The sequence below is a fragment of the Natrix helvetica genome, assembly GCF_964273705.1.
Source record: "Natrix helvetica genome assembly, chromosome: 13".
In the NCBI taxonomy this organism is placed as follows: Eukaryota; Metazoa; Chordata; class Lepidosauria; order Squamata; family Natricidae; genus Natrix; species Natrix helvetica.
Window position 1 is genome coordinate 16,097,761 of NC_138557.1, and position 22,454 is coordinate 16,120,214.

Genomic DNA, 22,454 nt, shown 5'->3' on the forward strand with positions numbered 1-22,454 from the left:
TGCCAGTAGCAACCCACCTCTGCACAGCTTAGAAAGATGGGGGGGGGGGGGCTGCAGCCTATGTTCTTGAGGAGGGCAAAGGCTTGTTTTTTGTGGGGGGAGGGGGCTGAGGATGTGCCAAATGCCGGCAGGGAAGATGCAGGAGCCAGAACAGGAGTCACAATGACACAAAGTGTGTCCCTGTGTCTGAGCGGGCAGGAAATGTCTACGTTTGTTAAGTGGGGGGGATAGAGGGGGAGTTGCTTGGAGAACTTTGAGTCGCTTAGCCGAGGGCCCAAGTGTGGTTCTTAAAGGTTTCCAGAGGGGATAAATGTCTTCGCATGAGGAGGAACGTTATTTCCACCAGATGTGCCAGAGCGCTTGAGAAAATGCTCGGCTTTGAAGTCTGGCTTCCCAGGGAGGGGCTGTTCCTTCCTCCCCCCCCCCTCCACACACATCCAGCATCTGTAGGCTGGGGGCAGGGGAGGTGTGCAGTGTGAGGTTGAAGTCTCATGACTGGGCAGGGCTGAGTTGGGGGTTTCCATGCATTTCCCCCTCTGAGTGGCACCTGCTGCCCTCTCCCTTCTGCCCCCTGATAAGCGGGGGGGGGGGCTTAAGTGGCTTAGTTCTGTTTTAAAGCTCCCCCCTCCCCGAAGCCTTGTCAGAGGAAAGAATATCACTGTAGCCCAGAAAGGGCCTGTGGCCAGATGCCAGGGTAGTTTCCTTGGGAAAGGAATTCCAAGCATGGGGTGCCACTGCCAAAGAGAGATGGCCTTTGGTCAGCAGAGAGGCTGGGTGGGGTGGGGGGCTTGGAAGAGGGTGCCCGGGGGTGCTTTCAAAGCCCAAGGGGCGCAGAGACAGACAAAGACGAAACTGATCTTTGAATGTGGCTATTTGAAAACTGGCCAGGTTGAGCCCAGAGGGATCCAGTGCCCAGTGGAAGCTACAACTCTGCTCATAATTAATTGAAGTTTCTGGGAAGGCAGCCCCCCACCCCACACACCATCCATGCAGCCTCCTTTGGAGGTTGCCAGGGCACACAGGACTGCCTGCTTAGGCAGGCTGCTTCAAGCAAAGGCCCCCTTGAGAGGAAGGAGGGACGAGTTGGTACATTCATGGGGAGTTTCCCCAAAGATTGGGGCTGGACACTGAATAGCAATATCAATAGAATTATATGCCACCCCATAGCATTTTACAGCCCTCTGAGCAGTTTACAGAGTCAGCACATTGCTCCCAACAATCTGGGTCCTCATTTTACTGACCTGAGAAGGATGGAAGAGTGAGTCAGCCTTGAGCCGGTCAGGATTGAACTCCAGACTCTGGGCAGAGTTTGCCTGACCTCTATGCCACCAGGGTGAAGCCAGGAGGGGCAGCTGGCCCAAAGCTGCAGGATCCCAGTGCACCCAAACCTTCAGCGTGGTCCCTTGGAGTTGTTCCAGAGGTCGTAATTTTCAGTGGATTGACTGGGAAATGGTTAGCCGGATGTGTGAACCCAGCCATTGACAAGAACCAGGTTAGGGTCATGGGAAGGAGCTGGATTAGGATCTGGGAGATCAGTTTCTGCTCTCTGGTCACCCAGCCTACCTTACTGGGTCACTGTGGGGGAGAGAGATTCTCTGCATGCCATCGTGAGCTCCTATACAAGAAGGCAGAGAGAAGCCAAATAAATGAATGATCAGTAAAAATGATCTGCTTTAATGAAAGCATTTGTCGTAGCCTCAAGGGCCCTGCATGTCCTTGACTCACTCCTTCTCTGAACTGTCTCATTTCTTACAGCTCTGTTTTTTTTCATGTGGGACTTCGATTGTGTAGCTCAGGGGTGTCCAAACGTGGCAACTTTTAAGACTTGTGAAGAGCTGGCTGGGGAATTCTGGGAGTTGACGTCCAGAAGTCTGGAATGTTGCCAAGTTTGGACACTCCCTGTTGTAGCCATAGCTTCCATCCTGCCTTTTTTTGACCCTTCCTCCCTGTGAGCCTAGCTTGAACCAACCCAAGCCCTTGCTTCCCTTTGTGCTACGTCCACTCAACCTGCCCACATTCAGTCCCCGGTTGCATGTTTCACGGTGAGAAAAGGAAGGTCAGTTCCTCCTGGAGAGGTCCAGCTGCTTCCATCTCTTGGCACTTGCTCCTGAAGGCTTTTCTGGAACAGACGGTCAGCCAGGCATGTCATGCTGATGTCTCCCTCATCCGGCCTGGGCTTTCTCTCCCCAAAGGAGCCTGGATGTCTGGATCGGGTTTAACGACGTGGCAAGCCCCAGCCCGTTGCCACAAGGCGAGGAAGGCTTCGATGTGCAGAGCTGCCAGAACTGGCTCCCGGGTGAACCCCATCCTTCCAACGCCGACCACTGTGTCCGGATGGGTCCTGCCGGGCAGTGCAACACCGATCTCTGTATGGCCAAACACAGCTACGTGTGCGAGCGCAAGCCACAAGGTGGGTTTTATTCCAGGGCCCTTGGGCACCACGGGTTATGCAGAGTCTTATCCTTGACTCAAAAAACTAAGCCAGGAGCGACGGTCTATGACAGGGCTGTCAAACTCAATTTCATTAAGGGTTGTATCAGGGTTGTGTCTGACCTCATGGGGCCATTGTGGAGGGGCCAGCGTAGGTGTGGCCAGCTCAATGTCACTCCTGTTGGGGGTTGCCTGTGCTCTGCTAGTAGAAACAGGCTCCCAAGCTCCGTTTTCGGCTGCCATGGCCTCCTGCAATGCTCTGCCAGTGAAAGCAGAGTTTGGGAGGGCGAGCTCCGTTTTTGCTGGCAGAGGATTGCAGGAGGCTGTTGCAGCCGAAAATGGAGCTTGGGAGCCTGTTTTCGCTGGCAGAAGCACCATGGGCTCATCCTTCGCTGTTTCCAGGGTGGCCCCCTGGGCCAGATCTAAGTACCCCGCGGGCTCGATCTGGCCCCAGGCCTTGAGTTTGACACCCATGGACTATGACAATTTGCCACAGCCAACTCACCATGGCTAACTCATCATAGCCAACTTGCCTCAGCCAACTCTCTGCAGGACAAGAATTACACTAATACCAAAGAAATGATGGAATAGAATCATTAAAGAAGGGATGCAAAAGGAGCAGCAGAATGAAATGTGAATGGCAAAAATTAAAATAACTTTTATTTATTTTAAATAATTAAATGTAATTATAAAATTGTCCCACAGCGAGTTGTCCGTGGTGAGTTGGCTGCAGCAAGTTGGCCATGATGAGTTGGCCATGATGAGTAGGCCATGATGAGTTGGTCATGATGAGTAGGCCATGATGAGTTGGCTGCAGCGAGTTGTCCCATTCCCCAGGAGCGATGCACCAGCCTTCCTGGCTCAATGGGATCAGAGGAGAATTCCAGGACTTTGGAGTGTCCTTTTGGGCCCTCTGACTCTGCAGACTTCCCTAGAGAGAAACTCTAACTTGCCTTTAGAGTAGGGAGGAATGAGTTACTCCTGGTAGGGGCTGTTTTGGCCCTCTGGACGTGGTCAGGGACACCATGAGATGCATTCCACCAAGTCTTGGACTGTGGGGAGGTTAAGGGTTTCAAAGGACAAAACGATGTAGGTATGTTTCATCATCCAGCCCACCCCCCCCCCATGGAAAATTGTTCCTAGTGGTTTCATGGCGATGAAATGGGTGCTGAAAGCCTCTGCTAGCATTAAACATCCATTCCTCAGTTTACTCCAGGCTTCTCCAAACTTTGCAACTTTAAAACTTGTGGACTTCAGTTCCCAGAATTCCACAATCAGCCTGTAGAACAGGGGTCTCCAAACTTGGCAACTTTAAGACTTATGGACTTCAGTTCCAGAATTCCACATGGTTGAAGTTCCTGGGAAGGCAGCCTAAAGACCCCTGGTTTACTCCAACCCCATCAATTAGTCAGACCCACCAATGACATTGTCAGGGTTCCAAGTGAGACCCCCAATGAAAGAAGACTCCAAGAGTTTCCTCAAAGTTCCATTTTATTAGAGATGTCGTATTGGCACATCTGGGAAAACCCGAATCTGAAAGTTTCCTGATTTTCCCCACCCAAAAGAAAGTCCAAGCTTCTGCCCAGCCACCCACAAGTCTGTCTCATGGTCCAATCCTTCATTGCCACCAAGAAAGATTTCTTCTGACAGACATTATTCTTGCCCAAGTGATAAAAAGAACGCAGGCTGCCTCATAGATTGACCGTGCCTGACATAGAAGAAAGTTGAGCAAGTTTGATTTCGTTCGTGGCTAGGAAGGAGAGTGGGTGGGGTGGCATTATGTAATGAAACAGAAAAAGAAAAAAAAATATGGTAGAAAATGAAGGCGGGGGAGGAACCAACGAGCCAATTGTTTGAAGCAAGATACTCTTTCTGATGAAAACCTGTGTCCCTTTTATGCTACTGCTTTCCCAAGCGTTTATATGGAAGTTTTATTTGGAGTAGAGAAAAAAACTCCAAACAAAGCAAAATTCTGTAAAAACAGGATTTGGGAGACCTCTATTTAGAACATGGCTTTCCAATAAGAAAAAGAGACTTCATGTTCCTCCCCTCACTCCTTTTTCCCCTTTGCTCCTTCCAGCCGAGATTCTTCTAAATGCTGACCGCTTTCAACTGGGATCTCTTGTGTTCGACACCTATGTGGCCACCAGGAGCCTGACCGAGAGAGAAGAGCCTTCTGCCCCATCGGGGCCAGTAGAGGTAAGGATCGCTCGCAGCCTCCTTTGGGCAGAGATCGCTCATGGGAGATCTCGGTGAAATCTTGGCCCTTCTGTTTTCCAGACTCTGGTGTTTCCCAGCTTGGCATTTCAACAGGAGGGCTTTTTAGTAGCCTTGGAGCTGGTGGCGCAGAAATTACAGCAGCCGGCCCATCTCCGCTTTCAAGTACACCGTCCAGCCCACCCAAAAGGTGAGAGGATGTTAGGTTGATATGAGTGATCCAGGTGTCTCTGATGTCATTAGCCAACTGTTCTTACTTTCAACTAAAACCTAGTTGTCCTTTAACTAAGGCCTATGAGATCTGCCCTCTATAGCGATGGAAGACAGTCTTGCATCCTTATGTGGCTCTCCTCTGGGTGTTTGAAGATTCCTCTTCCTCGCCAGATCCTGTTGAGGAATGCTTTAGGGGCACCTGTTGTGAATGTTCCTGGTGCTAGGCGCACTAACTTGAGCATCCCCCTCCAGTGGCATAAAATCTTGATGCAGTTGCTCTTCTAGAGACCATATTAGACAATGGACTCTTGGCATCAGCCTTTGACAGTGGGATGCAGCTGCTAAGAAGGCAAATAGCAATAGCACTTAGACTTATATACCGCTTCATAGTGCTTTTACAGCCCTCTCTAAGCAATTTACAGAGTCAGCCTCTTGCCCCCAACAATCTGGATCCTCATTTTACCCACCTCGGAAGGACGGAAGGCTGAGTCAACCTTGAGCCAGTCAGGATTGAACTGCTGGCAGTTGGCAGAATTAGCTTGCAATACTGCATTCTAACCACAAGGAAGGAAGGAAGGGCAATAACACTTAGACTTATATACTGCTTCACAGAGCTTTTACAGCCCTCTGTAAGAGGTTTACAGAGTCATCCTCTTGACCCCAACAATCTGGGTCCTCATTTTACCCACCTTGGAAGCATGGAAGGCTGAGTCAACCTTGAGCTGGTGAGGATCGAACTGCTGGCAGTTGGCAGAATTAGCCTGCAATCCTGCATTCTAGCCATTGTGCCAAACAAGGAAGGAAGGTCCATAGCAATAGCACTTAGACTTATATGCCCCTTCATTGTGCTTTTACAGCCCTCCCTAAGCGGTTTACAGAGTCAGCCTACTACAATCTGGGTCCTCATTTTACTGATCTCAGAAGGACGGAAGGCTGAATCAACCTTGAGCCTCTCAGGATCGAATTTTCTGGCAATCAGCAGAATTAGCCTACAGTACTGCATTCTAATAGGAAGGAGGGAGGGAGGGAGGGAGGGAGGGAGGGAAGGAAGGAAGGAAGGAAGGAAGGAAGGAAGGAAGGAAGGAAGGAAGGAAGGGCAATAGCACTTAGACTTATATACTACTTCACAGAGCTTTTACAGCCCTCTCTAAGTGGTTTTACAGAGTCAGCCTCTTGCCCCCAACAATTTGTGTCCTCATTTTACCAAACTTGGAAGGAGGGAAGGTTGAGTCAACCTTGAGCCTGATGAGATTCGAACTGCCAAATTGCAGGCAGCTGGCACTCAGCAGAAGTAGCCTGCAGGACTGCACTCTAACCACTGCGCCACTGTGGCTCATATAAAATTTAAGAACAGTCAGATGGTGGAACTGGGGGCTTGAAGTAAAGTGAAGTGATGAGTTCTCCTTTCTTGGAGGACTTCAGTGGCTGTGGGGGGGTCATCTTTCAGGGATCCTGGGCTGAGCAGGAGGTTGGCCTGGATAACCTCTAAGGGATAGAATCAAGATCACGTGAAGTGTTAATACTACTTTATAATGCCTTGGTGAGGCCACACTTGGAATACTGCATTCAGTTCTGGTCGCCACGATGTAAAAATGATGTGGAGACTCTAGAAAGAGTGCAGAGAAGAGCAACAAAGAGGATTAGGGGACTGGAGACTAAAACATATGAAGAACGGTTGCAGGAACTAGGTATGTCTAGCTTAAGAGAAAGAAGGACTAGGGGAGACATGATAGCAGTGTTCCAATATCTCAGGGGTTGCCACAAAGAAGAGGGAGTCAAACTATTCTCCAAGGCACCTGAGGGCAGAACAAGAAACAATGGGTGGAAACTAATCAAGGAGAGAAGCAACTTAGAACCAAGGAGGAATTTCCTGAGAGTTAGAATAATTAATCAGTGGAACAGAAATTGCCTCCAGAAGTTGTGAATGCCCCAACACTGGAAGTCTTTAAGAAGATGTTGGATAGCCATTTGTCTGGAACGGTATAGGGTTTCCTGCCTAGGCAGGGGGTTGGACTAGAAGACCTCCAAGGTCTCTTCCAACTCTACTATTGTATTATTGTATTGTATTGTACCTACCCATGATTCTGTGACCAAGAAGTGGTTGTTATCTATTCCATCCTTTTTTCTACTTTATTTTCTGTTCTTCCTTTTTGGATTGTTGGTTTGTTTTTAAGCTGCAATCATTTAATATGTTTTTTTTAATCAGTATAAACTATTGAAAATCTGGGTAAACTCCACTGGCATATAGAACTGCAGTTGAGAAAGAATGATCAATATGCAAAAGCCTCACTTTGAGCACGCCATGCAAACGATCTAAAAACCCACCTCTGTTGCTATTCATCTTTCTGCACCCTCATTTTCATACGGAGGAAGACAGAGGCTGAAAATAAATAGAAAGCAGGTTTATTCCATTTGCAGGGAGTTTCCAGAGAGAAAAACGTTATAGGAGAGAGAAGAATGACTGTTTTTAGCTTAGAATGGCTCATTCTAAGAACATTTCGGTAAAATACTGAGATAGCAAAGTAAGAACTGGGGCGCTAATGGCATTTTAAAGTATCATTAAAACCAGGCAGATAAAAGCCATGGTGTGTTTAACATCAATAATTTATGAAATTTGATTTTACACTGAGATGGGGAACTCTGTTAACTTAAAATACGAGAGATGGATTAGAAAATTAAAGTCAAATGTTTGGGGGGGGGGAGAAAAACTGCTAAGGGAAATTGTGAGTCCTCTTTTGCTAGAGGTCTCCCCTCCTCTGAACTCATTCCAGAGGTGTTCCAAAGCTATACGATCCTACGAGCCTTAATTCACAGTGGTTTAATCAGGTACTCCTCGACCTACGACCACAATTGAGCCCAACATTTCTGTTGTTAAGTGAGACATTTGTTGAGTTTTGCCCCATTTTACGACTTTTCTTGCCACAGTTGTTCAATGAATCACTGCAGTTTATAAGTTAGTGACGCGGTTGTTAAGTGAATCTGGTTTCCCCATTGACATTGCTTGTCAAAAAGGTCGCAAAAGATGATCACATCCCCTTGGGACCCTGGGACAGTGGTCATAAGTATGAATTAGTGTGCCAAGCGTCTGAAGTTTGATGACATGATCCTGGGGATGCTACAAAGGGGTTAACTGAAAAATGGCCATAAGTCACTTTTTTTCATTGTTGCTGTAACTTTGAATGTTCACTAAATGAACTGTTGTAAGTCGAGGACTACCAGTATACTTTGGTGCCTTCTGTGAAGTGAACAAGAGCTTTCTGTCATCCCTCCTGTCTTCTCAAACCCCAGCATCCTCCAGATGTGTCCACCAGCCTCAGAAATGATGTGCTGCCCAGGTAATCCTGCAAATTGTAGGTCACACTCAGGTTGGAGAAGATTGCTGGCCAACAGCTGTGATATGGGTGTGACTCAGGGGTGGGTTCCTGCCAGTTCTAAACTCTTCTATAGAAGAGGTTCCACAAATCTACAGTGACGTTTAGAACCGGTTCCAGCTCCCTCACCCCGCCCGTCCGCACATCATCAAGATGAAGAGCGAGAGGAGGAATTCTGAGAGTTGAAGTCCACAAGTCTTAAAGCTGTCAACTTTGAACACCCCTGGGTTTTTTTTTCCAAAAGGGTTAGGGGTGCAAGGGCCTTGTAACTTGACAGCATTAAGACTTGCACACTTCAATGCCAGAGTTTCTGAGCCAACATTTTGGTTGCTAAGCAAGAGTGTTGTTAAGTGAGTTTCACCACATTTTACAAGTTGGCCATGCCCACCCAGTCATATGACTGCCAAGCCACTCCCACTTGGTCACATGACTGCCAAGCCACTCCCACCCCGGTCACATGACTGCCAAGCCACTCCCACAAAGCAGGCCACACCTACAGAAGAGGTTCTAAAAGATTTTGAAACCCACCACTGATGTGACTTATCTGTTGCCTCTGGGAGGGAAAACACTCCATCCCCCAGCCCCATTGCAGAGGAGGGAAGAAACATTTCTGAGAATAGATGGGGGACAAGCACTAAGGAAAGAGATGTTCCCCACTGCTCTGTTAATGCCTGGCGAGGTCAAACTATGCTCCAGTGCTCCAGCTGGCAAACTGGAGAGACACTGTGTGTCTCTCTGGGTGGGTGTATATCTTAGATGATGACCCCTCCCATCATTTCTATCTACATGCATCTTTCTCCTAGGAGTGTTTTTTCTCCGTTGGGTCTATCAAGGCAACTTGGTCTACCAAATTAGGTGACGGAACATACAGCTTCCATTTTCGCCTTTCTCTCCCAATCCAGGAGCCTTCGCAGGCAGCCGTTTTTGCGACAAACTATTTCTGTGTTGAATTTATTTGTTACCAACAAAGAAATAAAGAGAGACTAGTATAGATTTATTTCTAGCTATTTAGCTCTCATCAGCTAGCCATACCCTTCTGGGATTTGAACCCGGATTGCTTACATATTAGGTAGATGTATTAACCTCTAAGCCACGGGTTCTCCTCACTTTGTCAGCTACAGCAGGGGAGAGATTGTTTTTTCTCCAGTGGTGGTCTATCACCAGAGAAAAAACACTTAAACTCTCCCCTAAGGAGAAATTTCCTGACAGTTAGAACAATTAATCAGTGGGACAACTTGCCCCCAGAAGTTGTGAATGCTCCAACACTGGACGTTTTCAAGATGAGATTGGATAACCATTTATGTGAAGTGATGTAGGGTTTCCTGCCTTAGCAGGAGGCTGGACTAGAAGACCTCTAAGGTTCCCTTCCAATTCTTGTTATTCTAATTTCTCTGGTATAGTCAACAAAGCGAGGAGAGCCCGTGGCTTAGAGGTTAATACATGTACCTCTCCTCTGAATATGTACATATCTACCTAATATGTAAGCAGCCCCGGTTCAAATCCCAGAAGGTATGGCTAGTTGATGAGAGCTATTAGCTTGAAATAGATCTATATTAATCTCCCTTTATTTCTTTGTCAGTAAAACATAAATGTAACACTTTCCCCGATGAGCTTTTAGGGGCCAAGATTAAACATTTAGGGTCCTTCTGACGCGCCCTAAAAAGTTGGCTTTTCCAGCAAGCTGGCCTGGCCTGTTAATTTTATCTCATTTTTTAAATGTATTGTCCTATAAATTGGGTTTGTTTTTTGGATATGTATTTAATTTCTTTTTAACTTTCGGGATGTGTGTTTTTTAATGTTGTACGCCACCCTGAGTCCTTTGGGAGAAGGGCGGCATATAAATCCAATAAAACAAACAAACAAACAAACAGACAGACAAAAACCAGAGTGTTACTTGTTCTTCCTTTCCTTCAGGATGCAACGAGATCAGGAACGTGACTGACCTCTTCCTTGTTTCCCAAGAGAATGAGACTTGGACACCAATGGACTGTCCGGTTGGCCTCCAGTGGTGCCACTCGGCCAACTCATGCCAGCCACTAGGAAGCTGCTGCCACCAAGAGCCATGTGCCAACTCAACAACTCAGGCAGCTGCTGGTCTTCCTCACCCCTGCAAAAATCAATCCTGGAGCGTGGTGCTTAAGACGTCACATTTTATGTTGCCCCCGGGCCCCTCCACGCGGTACCTTGTAAGTGGAGATTTCTTGGCAGAATTAATGTGTGATCAGGGTCTGTTTTGAGGGGGTTGAGCAACATGAAGGCAGTCTGGAACTGAGATAGAAAGCCTGTAGAACTGCCCAGTGCAGTGACAAAGACGGGGGTTATTCAGAAACAGCATGATAGGTGCTTTACACTCCTGAGATTTTTCATTGCTGATTGGTTGTTAAGATTATTCAGAATTCCTAATAATATCATTGATAAAACCAAGGATGGATATCAAGCTCCGTTTGTCGTCTTGGCTTCAGAGGACAAAAGAGAGCCTTGGAAAGGCCCCGAGGCTCATTCAGGCCAAAGGCCATTCAGCAGCAACCAAGGAGTAGCCTATGAGTAGGATGTGAGTGCAACACTCCAGCCTCTAACTCCACCCCTTATTCTATCCTTGACATGGAAAGAATTGTGCCTTTGAGGTTGTCCTCCAGCATTGCCTTCGTAATTAGGGGCCACCTGTACCCAAACATCCATGATGGCATCTAAACCCACTTCTGAAATGATCTAACCTAGAGTTTCATTATGGTTACTGGATTCCATTTTAAATGGAGTGGTGTGGTGGCTTAGAGGTGGAGCTCTCGCCTCACAATCAGGAGACTGTGAGTTCAATCCTAGGCAGAGGCAGGTATTTCTCTCTCTGGGCAGACTGAGAATATATCTGCTGAACAAAACTCCGGATTGGCAAAAAAAGAAGGGCATCCGGCCAGTAAAACACTGTGTTAGCTCCATTCAGTTGCCCAGACTCCACCCCGCAAGGGATTATGGGGTCGTTAAATGAAGATGATTCCAGAGTTTAAATATGTGCTTTTAATTGCCCCAAACCTTCAAATCAGTTTCCCTGTGTGGCACCATTTGGTGTTATAGGAGAGGAAGAATGTACAGTAGGTGAGACCTTGCTTAACAGCCCAAAACCTGGGACCATCAACTGCGCCACTAAGTGTGGTCATGGCTAAGTGGGAAATCATTAGTCAGTTTCACATCTTCGGCTTCTATTTGCCTCCTAACCACTCCTCGCTTTTTGAAATGCTGCTTACTTCATTGTATACACTGAAAGCCATGGGATTGTGTCATTGCTGGGGCTAGGAGCCCAGAATAAAGTACTCTCTTGAAATCTCTCTCTTCCCAATCTCTTGGGAGGGGGAGAGTGATTTCTGTTGGGGAGAGCAGAGAGGAAGGGATTTCAAAAGATTAAGCTGCCTGCTCTTATAGGCATCAAGAAAAATGCGATCTCAGAAAAGGGCCAGACAAAGGAGATATTGCCTAAAGAAAATGCCTGCCTCTCACCCAGTCCCCCACTCCCCTGCGGAACAGAGAGATTGGAGGGAGGGGGAGAGACATTTCAAGAGAGTACTATAAACTGTCTATAAGGTGTGACCATGGCCCCCAGCCTCAGGCTGCCAGCACAATCACATTGCTTTCAATGTGTAGAAGAGCAAACAGCTTCTCTTTTGCAATCCCTTTCTCTCCAATCAGTCTGCACTGCAAAGTGGGGGGGAAGGAGCGGGGATGGAAACACAAGTCAGACACAGGACAAATGGTCCATAACTGAGGACTACCTGTATGACAAAGTGGCTCTCTGGAGTTGCTTTCTTTTTCTTTTTCTAATCATTCCAGAAAAAGATTTCTTAATTCTCCGAGCTGCATATTTGCACTTCTTGTGCCCCAGTATCTTTTTCTGCCTTAGGAGGAGGGGGAGGGGGCATTTGCCATTCCATTGCCCCCCCCTTTCCTACAACCCTTAGCTCAGAATTAGTGAGTGGGGGGGCGGGTTGTATTGTGTTGGGAAGAATTAACTCATTGAGGCTTCTCTCCTGCAGTTGCTCTTCAGAAGCAAGGACACCTTTGTCAAACCCAACGATACAGTGAGTGTCCAGCATGATGCCGGGCCTGGCGCTTTGCTCCTTTGCCGTGTCAGCCAAAAGCCTCTCAGGCAGATGACCTACTTCACCGTCAGCTCTTCGGATTGGGATCTGGGCTGGCCTGCCCACCCCGCTCCCCAAGCCTGGCAGAACGATTCCAGGTGCCCTATCAGGATCCTGGCGGCTGCTGAAGAAACAGTCCCGCTCCTGCCGAAAAACCACTCCCGCATCCACCACCCTGGCCTTTATGCGGTGCAGGCCACGGTCCACAACGGCCTCTTCAGGAGGAACTTCTCCTGCGACTTCTGGGCTCTTTCCGCCATCTCGGGCCTCCGTGTTATCTACCCACCGGAAAAATGTGGCAAAGTCTACGTGGAAAGCAACAGTACGTGGCTGGTGGTAAAAATCCTTTCCGGGATGAACGCAACGTCCGGCCGGCTGGGGAGCAACCAGAGCTTCCCTTTTGGACGGAGCTGCCCCCCAGCGGTCACTCCCCTGGTGGCAGAGTGCGCAAGAGAGAGCAATGACACCTGGTTCTCCGTAATCCTGCTGGAGGGCATTGGGCACAACCTGAGCACTGTGGTGTTGTGGGCCAAGAATGCTGTGAGCTCACAGAACATCACCGTCAGGGTGAAAGCGGAGGATGCCATCCAAGGACTGCGTGTGACCCCTGACCCAGAGACCAGGGTCCTTCAGAACAAGCGTGTGGTGAGTGACCAGCTGCCCGTGTGCCCAACGGACAATAGGCATCAGTTTTGTGGCTTGATAGTCTTTTTCAAACAAGATTTTTTAAAAAAAATATTCAAGTTTTGTGGGTTTTGGATTGAGCGCAAGGTGAGATACCAACATCTTTTAGTTTCTGAGCTTTCCTTCCTTCCTGGGTCATCCCAGGCCACAGAATTGGGTCTGAAATAAAAGAGCAACTTGCAAAAAGCAGGCAATACCGAGAATACATGTAGCCTAAGGCTGATGATGTTACCTGGATGGTAATAAAATGTCTTTTAAGACCAGTTTCAGAGAACCACAAGTGTCTGAGAATGCAGACAGTCACATCAGGATTCAGTTCTTGAGATGGCTCAGATGAAATCCTTATTCGATCCTCAAAGGTGCCTCTTTGTCTGCATCTAGAATAGCCTGATGTTTTCCACTGGGAAGCTTGAAAAAAATACAATGGTCTGTTCCTGCAAAGTCCATTCTCCCCTTCTACTGGAAGATCCTTGCACTTAGATTATATACTGCTTCACGGTGCTTTACAGCCTTCTCTAAGCTATTTCGAGTTAGCGTCTTGCCCCCAACAATCTGGGTCCCCATTTTACCAATCTCAGAAGGATGGAAGTCTGAGTCAGCCTTGAGCCAGTCAGGATTGAACTGCTGGCTATGGGCAGAGTTAGCCTGCAATACTGCATTCTAACCACTGGGGGAGGAAGGAAAGACGGAAGGACGGACAGAGTCGGAAGGAACCTTGGGGGTCTTCTAGTCAAACCCCCTGCTCAGGAAGGAAGGAAGGAAGGAAGGAAGGAAGGAAGGAAGGAAGGAAGGAAGGAAGGAAGGAAGGAAGGAAGGAAGGAAGGAAGGAAGGACTGACTACCAATAGAACTTAGACATATCCTGCTTCACAGCACCTCACAGCCCTCTCTAAGTGATTTACAGAGCCAGCACATTTCCCCCAACAATCTGGGTCCCCATTTTACCAACCTCGGAAGGCTCAGTTAACCTTGAGCCGGTCAGGATTGGACATCAGCAGGAGGCTGAATGTCAGACCTGCTTCTTTCACAGTTAAGCCTGTTGTTTCCTTCTTCATGATGGGAGGGCTCAGCTTCACCTTCAAAGGCCTAGCTTCAGCTTGGCCAGGATCGAGGAACAATGGTTAATGTGGATGGACAACGATTACTCCTTCTGAAATTGCTGCTTGTGCCCCTCCACTGCAGAGTTACATCCCTGTGATGGATGCTGGGTCGGATGTCACCTTCATGTGGAGACTGGATGACAAGAGCTCCTTTACTTTCTACAATGACGTCTTCCACGTCCTTTACCAGTCCCCGGCTGTGTACAAACTATCGGTAAGTCCGGGCCTCCTAGTGGCCCCTCTTTTGGCAACTGTGGCCAAAAACTACGGATTCCCACTTAAGGTGGCCTCTTGACTGCGTGTCCGTAAATTGTGTGTTTCTCCTGCTGTCCTTCCAAGTGGCAGACAAGATTTTTACCAAGCTTGATTTGCAGTCTGGGGATGTATTGTGGTCCTCAGCAGGCAGGGATTCCTGCCTGATAGGATTCTTCCCTTGGGATTCCCAATAACTGCTTCGTTTTTTTTTTTATCCTGCCAAGGGTAATGGGATAGGAATAGGAGTTGAAATAGAAGTAGAATACTTTATTTGACCAAGTGTGATTAGACACACAAGGAATTTGTCTCCAGTGCTGAAGCTCTCAGTGTACACGCAAAGCGACAGAGTAATCTTCATCATCATCATCATCATCAAATAAGAGGGAGTAGTAAAGAAGATAAGAAAGATAACAATAGCACATATACCGCTTCACAGTGCTTTATAGCCGTCTCTAAGCGGTTTACAGAGTCAACATATTGCCCCCAACAATCTGGGTCCCCATTTTACTGATCTCGGGAGGATAATAATACTGCAGCCATACAACATGGCTAAATATTCTTAGACTTAAGATAGTCCTGTGAGAGTTGGGTGTTCAGCAGAATGATAGCATGGGAGGAAAAGCTATCTTTGTGTCTAGTTGTTTTGGCATGCAATGACCTATTCATCATCCCAAGGGGAGGGATTGAAACAGTTTGTGTCCAGGATGTGAGGGGTCTGTAGATATTTTCTCAGCCCTCTTTTTAACGAGCGCAGTATACAGGTCTTCAACTGAAGGCAAGCTGGTTACAATTACTGCATTTTTTGGAGCATAAGACGCACCTTTTTCCCTCAAAAAAGAGGGTAAAAATCTAGGTGTGTCTTATACACTGAATATAGCATATACCAAAACCCTGCCCCCTTTGCAAAAATGGATGCTCAGGGGGTTTGGGAGTGTTTCTGAGGGCTGGGGAGGGCAAAAACGAGCAAAAAACAGGCCATTTTTGCCACACCCCCCCCAACCTCCAGGAACACTCTACAAGCCTCCCAAAGCTCTACATGCCGCCTTTTTTGTTGTTGCAAAAAATGGCCCTTTTTTGCTCTTTTTGGGGGGCCCAGCCCCCAGGAGCACTCTAAGAGCTCTGCATGCCTCCCCCCCCAAAAAATGAGGCGTGCAGAGGGTTTGGGATGCCTGTAGAGTGCAAAAAAAATTTACCTCTTCAAAATCATGGTGCATTTTATACTCTGGTGGGTCTTATAGTCTGAAAAATACGGTATTTCCCCTGAAGTCCAGGGGTGAAATCTACTTACCTTCGCTACTGTTTTGCAAATGTGAATGTACGCGACACCTCCGTGCATGGGCAGGACCTTCTGTGATGTGCAGAGTGTAAAAAAATGACGTGATGACGTCTGGGCGGGTGGGCGGAGCCTCCCACCCCCACTGCTACCGGTTCGCCTGAGCCAGATAGAACCGGCTGCATTGCACCCCTGCTTCAGTCCTAACTATCCATGGAGTCTGTCCTGTCCTGTTTGGTTGCTCTACCAAAATGGAAGTTATAGAAGTACAAATGACAGAGTCAGAAATTCCTTTGCAAAAGTATATCAGCAGTTCCTGGGGCAGTCTGACCTCCCTGAGTTGATACAGGAAGAACCTTCTTCGTTCTGCCTTTTAAAATGGTGGTTCTAATCCTGCCTGACAGAAACACATTTAATTAATGCATCTAACAGACAATGGAAAAGTCTTACGGTTTTGGTTTAGGTGCGGCCAACTGTTTCGCCTTGTTAAACCTCAAATCCAAAATGAGAAATTGTTACGAACTAAAGGTCCTGGCTATCTCAGATTAATTCTACCCCTTTACACCTCAACAATGTTGAGTTTATGTATCCTTCCTTGCCTAATTCATGAAGATTGTCTCCATGATGTTTCAGTGGCCCGTGGGATGTCGATCGTTACTTTGGCCCAAGATGGCTTGACACTGGTCTTCGTATGCTGCCATTCTCACGGTCAGGCTTACAAACTCTGATTCCAGGAAGGAAACACCCTACCCCCATCCCTGCAAACACCCCCACCCCTCTCGTAGCTAAAATGAGGGAGAATAATTGTCCCAGATTACCCAGGGATTTTCACAGCAGAATGGAAATCTTCATTTGATTTCCCCTCATTTAGCATTCTGACCAATGCTAAAACAAGGAGGGGGGGGGGGTGAGAAGGGATTGAAAGGAGGAGAGCCACTTTGTAATTGGAATAAAAAGACACCAGCAGCTAACATGCAACTCGCAATCATACGATACCTGATAAATATATTCCTGCAAGCCAAACTGGAGAATCCAAGATGATGGTAAATTTGGTCTAAAGCCAATTAAAAAGATTGAGTAGGAGACGTCTTGAGTACATCTCGTTTGGGCTAGACTGAGTTTAAAAACTGGCTTCTGGAGGAGGAGAAGAGAGGCGTGGCCAAGATTTTTTTCAACTCAGTCTCGAGGCTAATGGGCTGAATTTAACCCATGCTTGCTTGGATTCTCCAAGCAGAGCACAGGAGAAGCAAAAGGCAGAGCATGATCTATAAATCCCCCTCGTGGCCTGGAGGGAAAAAAAATGGTGAGAATTGTGAAACAGCAAATGCCCCCGGTTGTGTATTGGGGGGGATGAAGTGGCAAAGCAGTTTGTCTCTGGTCTCTCCAGCTTACAGCCTCAAATAACGTCAGCAACATCACCGTGTGCTACAACATCACTGTGGAGGAGATGAACAGGATGAAGGACCTGAAGGTCTCGGAGATCTTGACCCACGTCCCGCAGAACAGCAGTGTGGAACTGTCAGCAACCGTGACTGTGGATTCGGCTGTCGATGCCAGATTCCTGTGAGTTTTTCCACTGGCTTTCCAGCAGACCAAGAGGTGGAGATCCACCCTTCCCCAGCACTCAGGCCAATGAGTGCTCCAGAAAGACCAGTGGAATTGCCCTTGGAGAGTTGTCCCCAAAGGTGCTTTTTTCAAGAGGCAGCTGGACTTTCTGGTTTTCCTTGAAGGAATTTCCCTTCTCATCCAAGAAGCTTCTTCAGCTCTGACTGGATGGTGGTGGGGAATGGAAGGATTGATACTCCTTGCAGACAGCTGGTTATTTGCATCCTTTTAGAGAGTCTTTGAGGTCACCTGGAGGTTCACCTGTGTCCTCAGGGTCACCTGAGTAGTGCAAATGGGTGAGGAGCCTTCTTGGAACTGTTGAAAGGACTGTGTGGTAGATTGGAGATAGATGATGTCGTATCCCTCCCCCTCTGTTGAGAAGAGCTGTTCAATTTTGTCATAGATGGCCTCTTTGACTCCTCTTTCAAACCAGCGGTCCTCTCTGTCCAAATTGTGGCCTTTGCTGTCTTCAAAAGAGTGACTTTTGTCTTTTAAATGCAGATGGACTGCTGAATCTTGTCCTGATGGGTTTGTCCTCCTATGTTGTGCCATGTGTTTACTGACAAGCATGACTTGGGTGACTGATAATCTCCATAAATCTTTGAGAGATGCAGCCTTTTAAAACTGTGCAGGGAAAAGTCATTTTGTGCCTTTTATTTTTACACATCTTTTATACACCTTTGACATACATTCCAGGAGAGAGAAGTCCCCCGAGGATGGGCTCCAGTCTTTTCTTCTTTGGGCCAAAAAAATTACACTGAACTCAAGCGTTAATAACTGACCCATTGCTCTTCTACTGACCGTCTAATTTTCTGACTCCCCAGGTGGGACTTTGGTGATGGTGACCAAGCCATTTTGGAGTTTCATCCTCCCTATAATGAGTCCTTCCTGAAGCCAGATCCCAAGATCCACCAGGTGCAAATCAGGCACAATCTGTCCCATGTCTACCAAGACCCAGGTGAGAAATTCTTTAGATATGTGAAATCATGATTGAGTAAACTATGCACAGATATTTGGAAAAAGGGGACCGATTCAAAGCAGTGGAAGGAAGGGTCAGGCTGAAGTCTGCATTGGAGTTAACTTAAAATGCCCTAATACAGCAGTCCCCAACACTAGGCCAGGGGTTGGCAAACTTAAACACTCAAAGGGCCATTTGGACCCGTTTCCCACAGAAAAGAAAACACAGGGAGCCACAAAGGTCCTAATCAGAAGCCCCCTGTTCAATTCTGGAGCTGACCGGAAGTTCAGTTCCCCCCACCATAGAGTCTCCTCCTAGCGCGGCTCCTACTTTTTCCTCTACCTGTCCTAGCCGAAAGCCCTATCAATTGTGGAGACAACTGGAAAACCCTCCCCTTGCCATAGAGTCTTCTCCTGGCGCACTGCGCTTCTCCCCCCGCCCCCTCCACCGGAAGCTTCTCTCCGGTGACGGAGCCGCAGCAGAGGGAGGAAAGAGCCACATGTGGCTCCAGAGCCGCAGTTTGCTGACCCCTGCCCTAGGCCATCGCCCGTTTGGAAGCATGCCCACGGAAGCAGCAGGCAAGCAGCCTGTATCTGCAGCTCCGCTTGTGCGCTCAGTGAGCGGGTGAGCACGTGCATGCAATTCCGCTTGAGCGCACATGCCCGCCGTTTGCACAAATCGAGCTGCTGCGCTCACCCGCCACTCTCATGGAACCATCCCTTTTCCCTACGCGCCAATCTACAAAGCTGAAAAGGTTGGGGACCATTGTTCTAATGCAGGGGTGTCAAACTCGATTGCATTGAGGGCCGCATCAGGGTTGTGTTTGACCATGTGTGTGTGTGTGTGTGTGTGTGTGTGTGTGTGTCTAGGGCAGGGGTGTCCAAACTTGGGAACTTTAAGACTTGTGGACTTCAATTCCCAGAATTCCCCAGCCAGTCATGCTGGCTGGGGAATTCTGGGAGTTGAAGTCCACAAGTCTTAAAGTTCCCAAGTTTGAACACCCCTGGTCTAGGGTGTCTGTGGACAGCTTGACGTCATTTGTGTCAGGGGCACCTGTGGTGGCCCAGGCAGGCCTGGGTGGATCCTCCTGCAGCCCTCTGCTAGCAAAAATGGAGCTCAGGAGGAGCTTTTTCACTGGCAGAGGCACCGCGGTCTGGTCCTTCATTATTTCCAGGGCAGCCCCGTGAGCCAGAGCTAAGCACCCCCGTGGGCTGGATGTGGCCCACGGGCCTTGAATTTAACACCCCTGTTCTAATATTACTCCCACAATAATTAACAGCTATCTGTCCCATTTAAAGGCAAAGGCAACGTCTTTCAGGTTCACAGGCCATGGATCTGCACCCTGAGTCTCTTTTCCTTGCTTCAATTGGCTAATGTTTCTTTTCTCTCCTTTCCTGTTCTTCTCACCCCCTCCTCCTCCAGTGGCAGCACCCTTCTCTTGTCCTTCCTTCTCTTCCATCCTATTGGGTGACTGTCCTGCCGTCTTCAGGTAGCTCTTTTTATAACTCTGTCAATGGTTGTCATTATCCTCATTTATTCTGGCTGAATCACACCGTTTGGGGTCGGGAGAGGAGAAATTGGGTTGAGAGAGAGGGCAAAGGGGAGCACGTTCAGCAGTGTTTGGCAAGTTTTAACACGGGTGGACTTCAACTCCCAGAATTCCCCAGCCAGCATGTCTGAACTGGGACAGGAAAAAAAACTGGCATTGGGAAGATGGTCTGACCTCCTGGGGGTTGTTTTTGCAAAACAACCTTCGCTGCCTTACTAGCCAGCGTCATTGCGCATTGCTCGTTGTGGTTTGCAACCTGCACATAATGTCATTATTGTTTCTTCGTCTGTTTATGCGCTTGTATGTTGCTGCATGTTTATTTGCCCATCAGCAGCTGCTGTGTATCTTGGGGAGGGGGAAAAGGGAGACCCCCTAGTTTCCTTCCTGCCTTGGTTTCCTTGGTCCTCTCAACAGCAAACGGAGGAGGAGGGTTAATGAAGTGAAACCGAAGATGGGTAGAGAAAGACTCAGTTGCCAGCAGGGACAATTTCTGAAAGTATCAAAATTTAGCATACACATCTACATTTGGGAAGGATTTGGCTTACTTTATAAACAATTTGGGGTGGTGATTTAATTTAGAACACTTAGAGTCCTCATTTAGTGACTGTTGGAAGATGGAACCGAGGGACACTTACAACCCAGATTCAAAGTTCTGACAGGTTTCTCCCTCCCTCTCCCCTCCCCCCCAGTCACAAGATTGTATTTTGGGTACTTGGCAATTAACTCATAATTAGAGTTTGCAACTTCCCATGGTCATTACCGCAATTTATGTTGATTTTTTTTATTTTTTGCCAGAAACTGGTGTTTATCTCTGATTTCTGGGAAAAAAGCACTTATTGTGGACAATGGACTCACTTAATGACCCCATGATTCACTTAACGACCAACACACCTTGACAGTTGATTTTTATTTATTTATTTATAAAAATTCTATGCTGCCCATCCCGCCAAGGCTCCCTTTTTCAGTTACATATAAACATGGAAATAAAATATAAATATGTAGTTTCACTATCAGAATGAGTCACTTGATAAGGACTTCATAGATCAACCTTGGGATTGGGATTGCCTCCCGCAGAAACTTTATGGAAACTTCAGTTACGGAAAGAAAGGAGAAAGAAGTCCAAGGGATTGTCTAGAAAAAAGGGTGCTGCCAATCAGATTGCATTTGCAATTTTCCAGTTTGGGGAATTTTATGAAATTTTCATGTATGTTCTTTTATATAAAGATTCAGAGTAGTTGAGCAGGTTTATTTATTTTATTAGACGTACATGTTATTATCATAATTGACCTGCAGAGCATCTTACGATCCTGCCATGTTTAAACAGAATTAAAAACAACTAAGAAATAGAACCATAAATTAATATGGTAAACATTAAATATTTCAATGCTGAGGAGCCGTAGAATCTCAGACCATCATATATTCTCAGGGTGGGGATCTCATTTAATTCAGCCTCCCCCCCCCAAAAAAAAAGAAAAGACCTGCTGAAACAATCCAGTTTTGATTTGCCTTCCTAATCCTCCCAAGTTGAGACAAGTGAAATCGTGGAGGATGTTATTCCAGAGAAGGGAAGTAGCACTCAATGCCAATGAATGAGAATACAAACTTCTCAAATCACATGAAAATAAAACCAAATGTCTGCTCCAAATTCTGAGCTAAGAGAAAGACCAGGGAGAAGAAACAGATGTGCTCAGTCAGTTCTCTTTCTGCCCTAATGGACAGTTTCCTTCTCTTTGCATTGACCCATTCAATCCTCTTTTCCTTACTGCGAGGGAGAGTTGCAATTTGATGCGTGGCAGGCTGGAGGGGTCTAAGACAACTTGCCATGGCTGACATGCCCCTGCCAATTTGTCTCACTTTGTCTCCATAGAAAGCAGAAGTCAGAGGCAAGCTATTTCCTCAAAGGACAATTTTATTGGAGATATCATATTGGCACAAACTGGTGAAACCCGACTCTGAAAATTCCCGCGGTTTTCACCTGATAAAAAAGTTGTTCCCCCTTTCCCCAAACAAGCAGTCACATTGTTCAATCAAGGTGCTGGCTGGTCATGTGGTAGCTGGACTCCCCCTCTCCCCAGCCACCAATTGGAATGTCCTTGGCTCCCACAGGAGACTATTTTGTTTTGGCTACGAACCTCCATCTAACTATCTCCCCCCCTCTCCCTATCCCTTCTTCGCACTCTGGCAACCCTGAAGCCTCAAAGATGGCTCCAGTCAGGTTCGCTTCAGAGTTGACGGCGTGATAATCAGGAAAGAAACGCGTGAATTGCAGCAGCACTTGTCTTGCTTTAGGTTTGACCCTTCTCAAGTTGGAGTAGGGTGGGTGCAGTTCACTTGTCCGTCTCTTGAATTATCCTGAGTTGGCCGTGGCAAATAGTCCCAGTCCGGCCTGCAGTGGGTAGTGATGGAATTATTGGTCATCTCAATTTGCCTTTCCTGAGGCAAAGAATCAAATCAAACCCTATTCCAGGTAAGAATATCCGGAGCGGAGGAATAAAACGGATTTCTTAAAAATCGGTAGGTCCTCCACCTTTCTATCAGCACAAAGGGCTGAACTGGGCTTCAGGCTGCTGCATCCATGGGTAACAAAGGCCCTTTCCTCTGCAATGCATCCTGGGAGGAAAGGGAAAGACCGCAGCATCAAGGACCTGCTTCCTGCTCAGCGAGGTGGTGGCA

At 47.4% G+C, this 22,454-nt stretch overlaps 1 protein-coding gene across 4 annotated transcripts in view; it reads left to right on the plus strand.

Annotated features, from left to right (window-relative positions):
• PKD1 (polycystin 1, transient receptor potential channel interacting) overlaps nt 1-22,454 on the plus strand; it is a 184,869-nt gene that overhangs the window by 67,426 nt on the left and 94,989 nt on the right. For all 4 annotated transcript variants that reach the window (XM_081965355.1, XM_081965352.1, XM_081965353.1 and 1 more), the window contains exons 7-14: nt 2,193-2,410; nt 4,511-4,629; nt 4,711-4,837; nt 10,146-10,417; nt 12,254-13,003; nt 14,224-14,355; nt 17,057-17,232; nt 18,099-18,232. In XM_081965355.1, the coding sequence (XP_081821481.1) occupies nt 2,193-2,410; nt 4,511-4,629; nt 4,711-4,837; nt 10,146-10,417; nt 12,254-13,003; nt 14,224-14,355; nt 17,057-17,232; nt 18,099-18,232 (1,928 nt within the window). The remainder of the gene's footprint in view (nt 1-2,192; nt 2,411-4,510; nt 4,630-4,710; nt 4,838-10,145; nt 10,418-12,253; nt 13,004-14,223; nt 14,356-17,056; nt 17,233-18,098; nt 18,233-22,454) is intronic.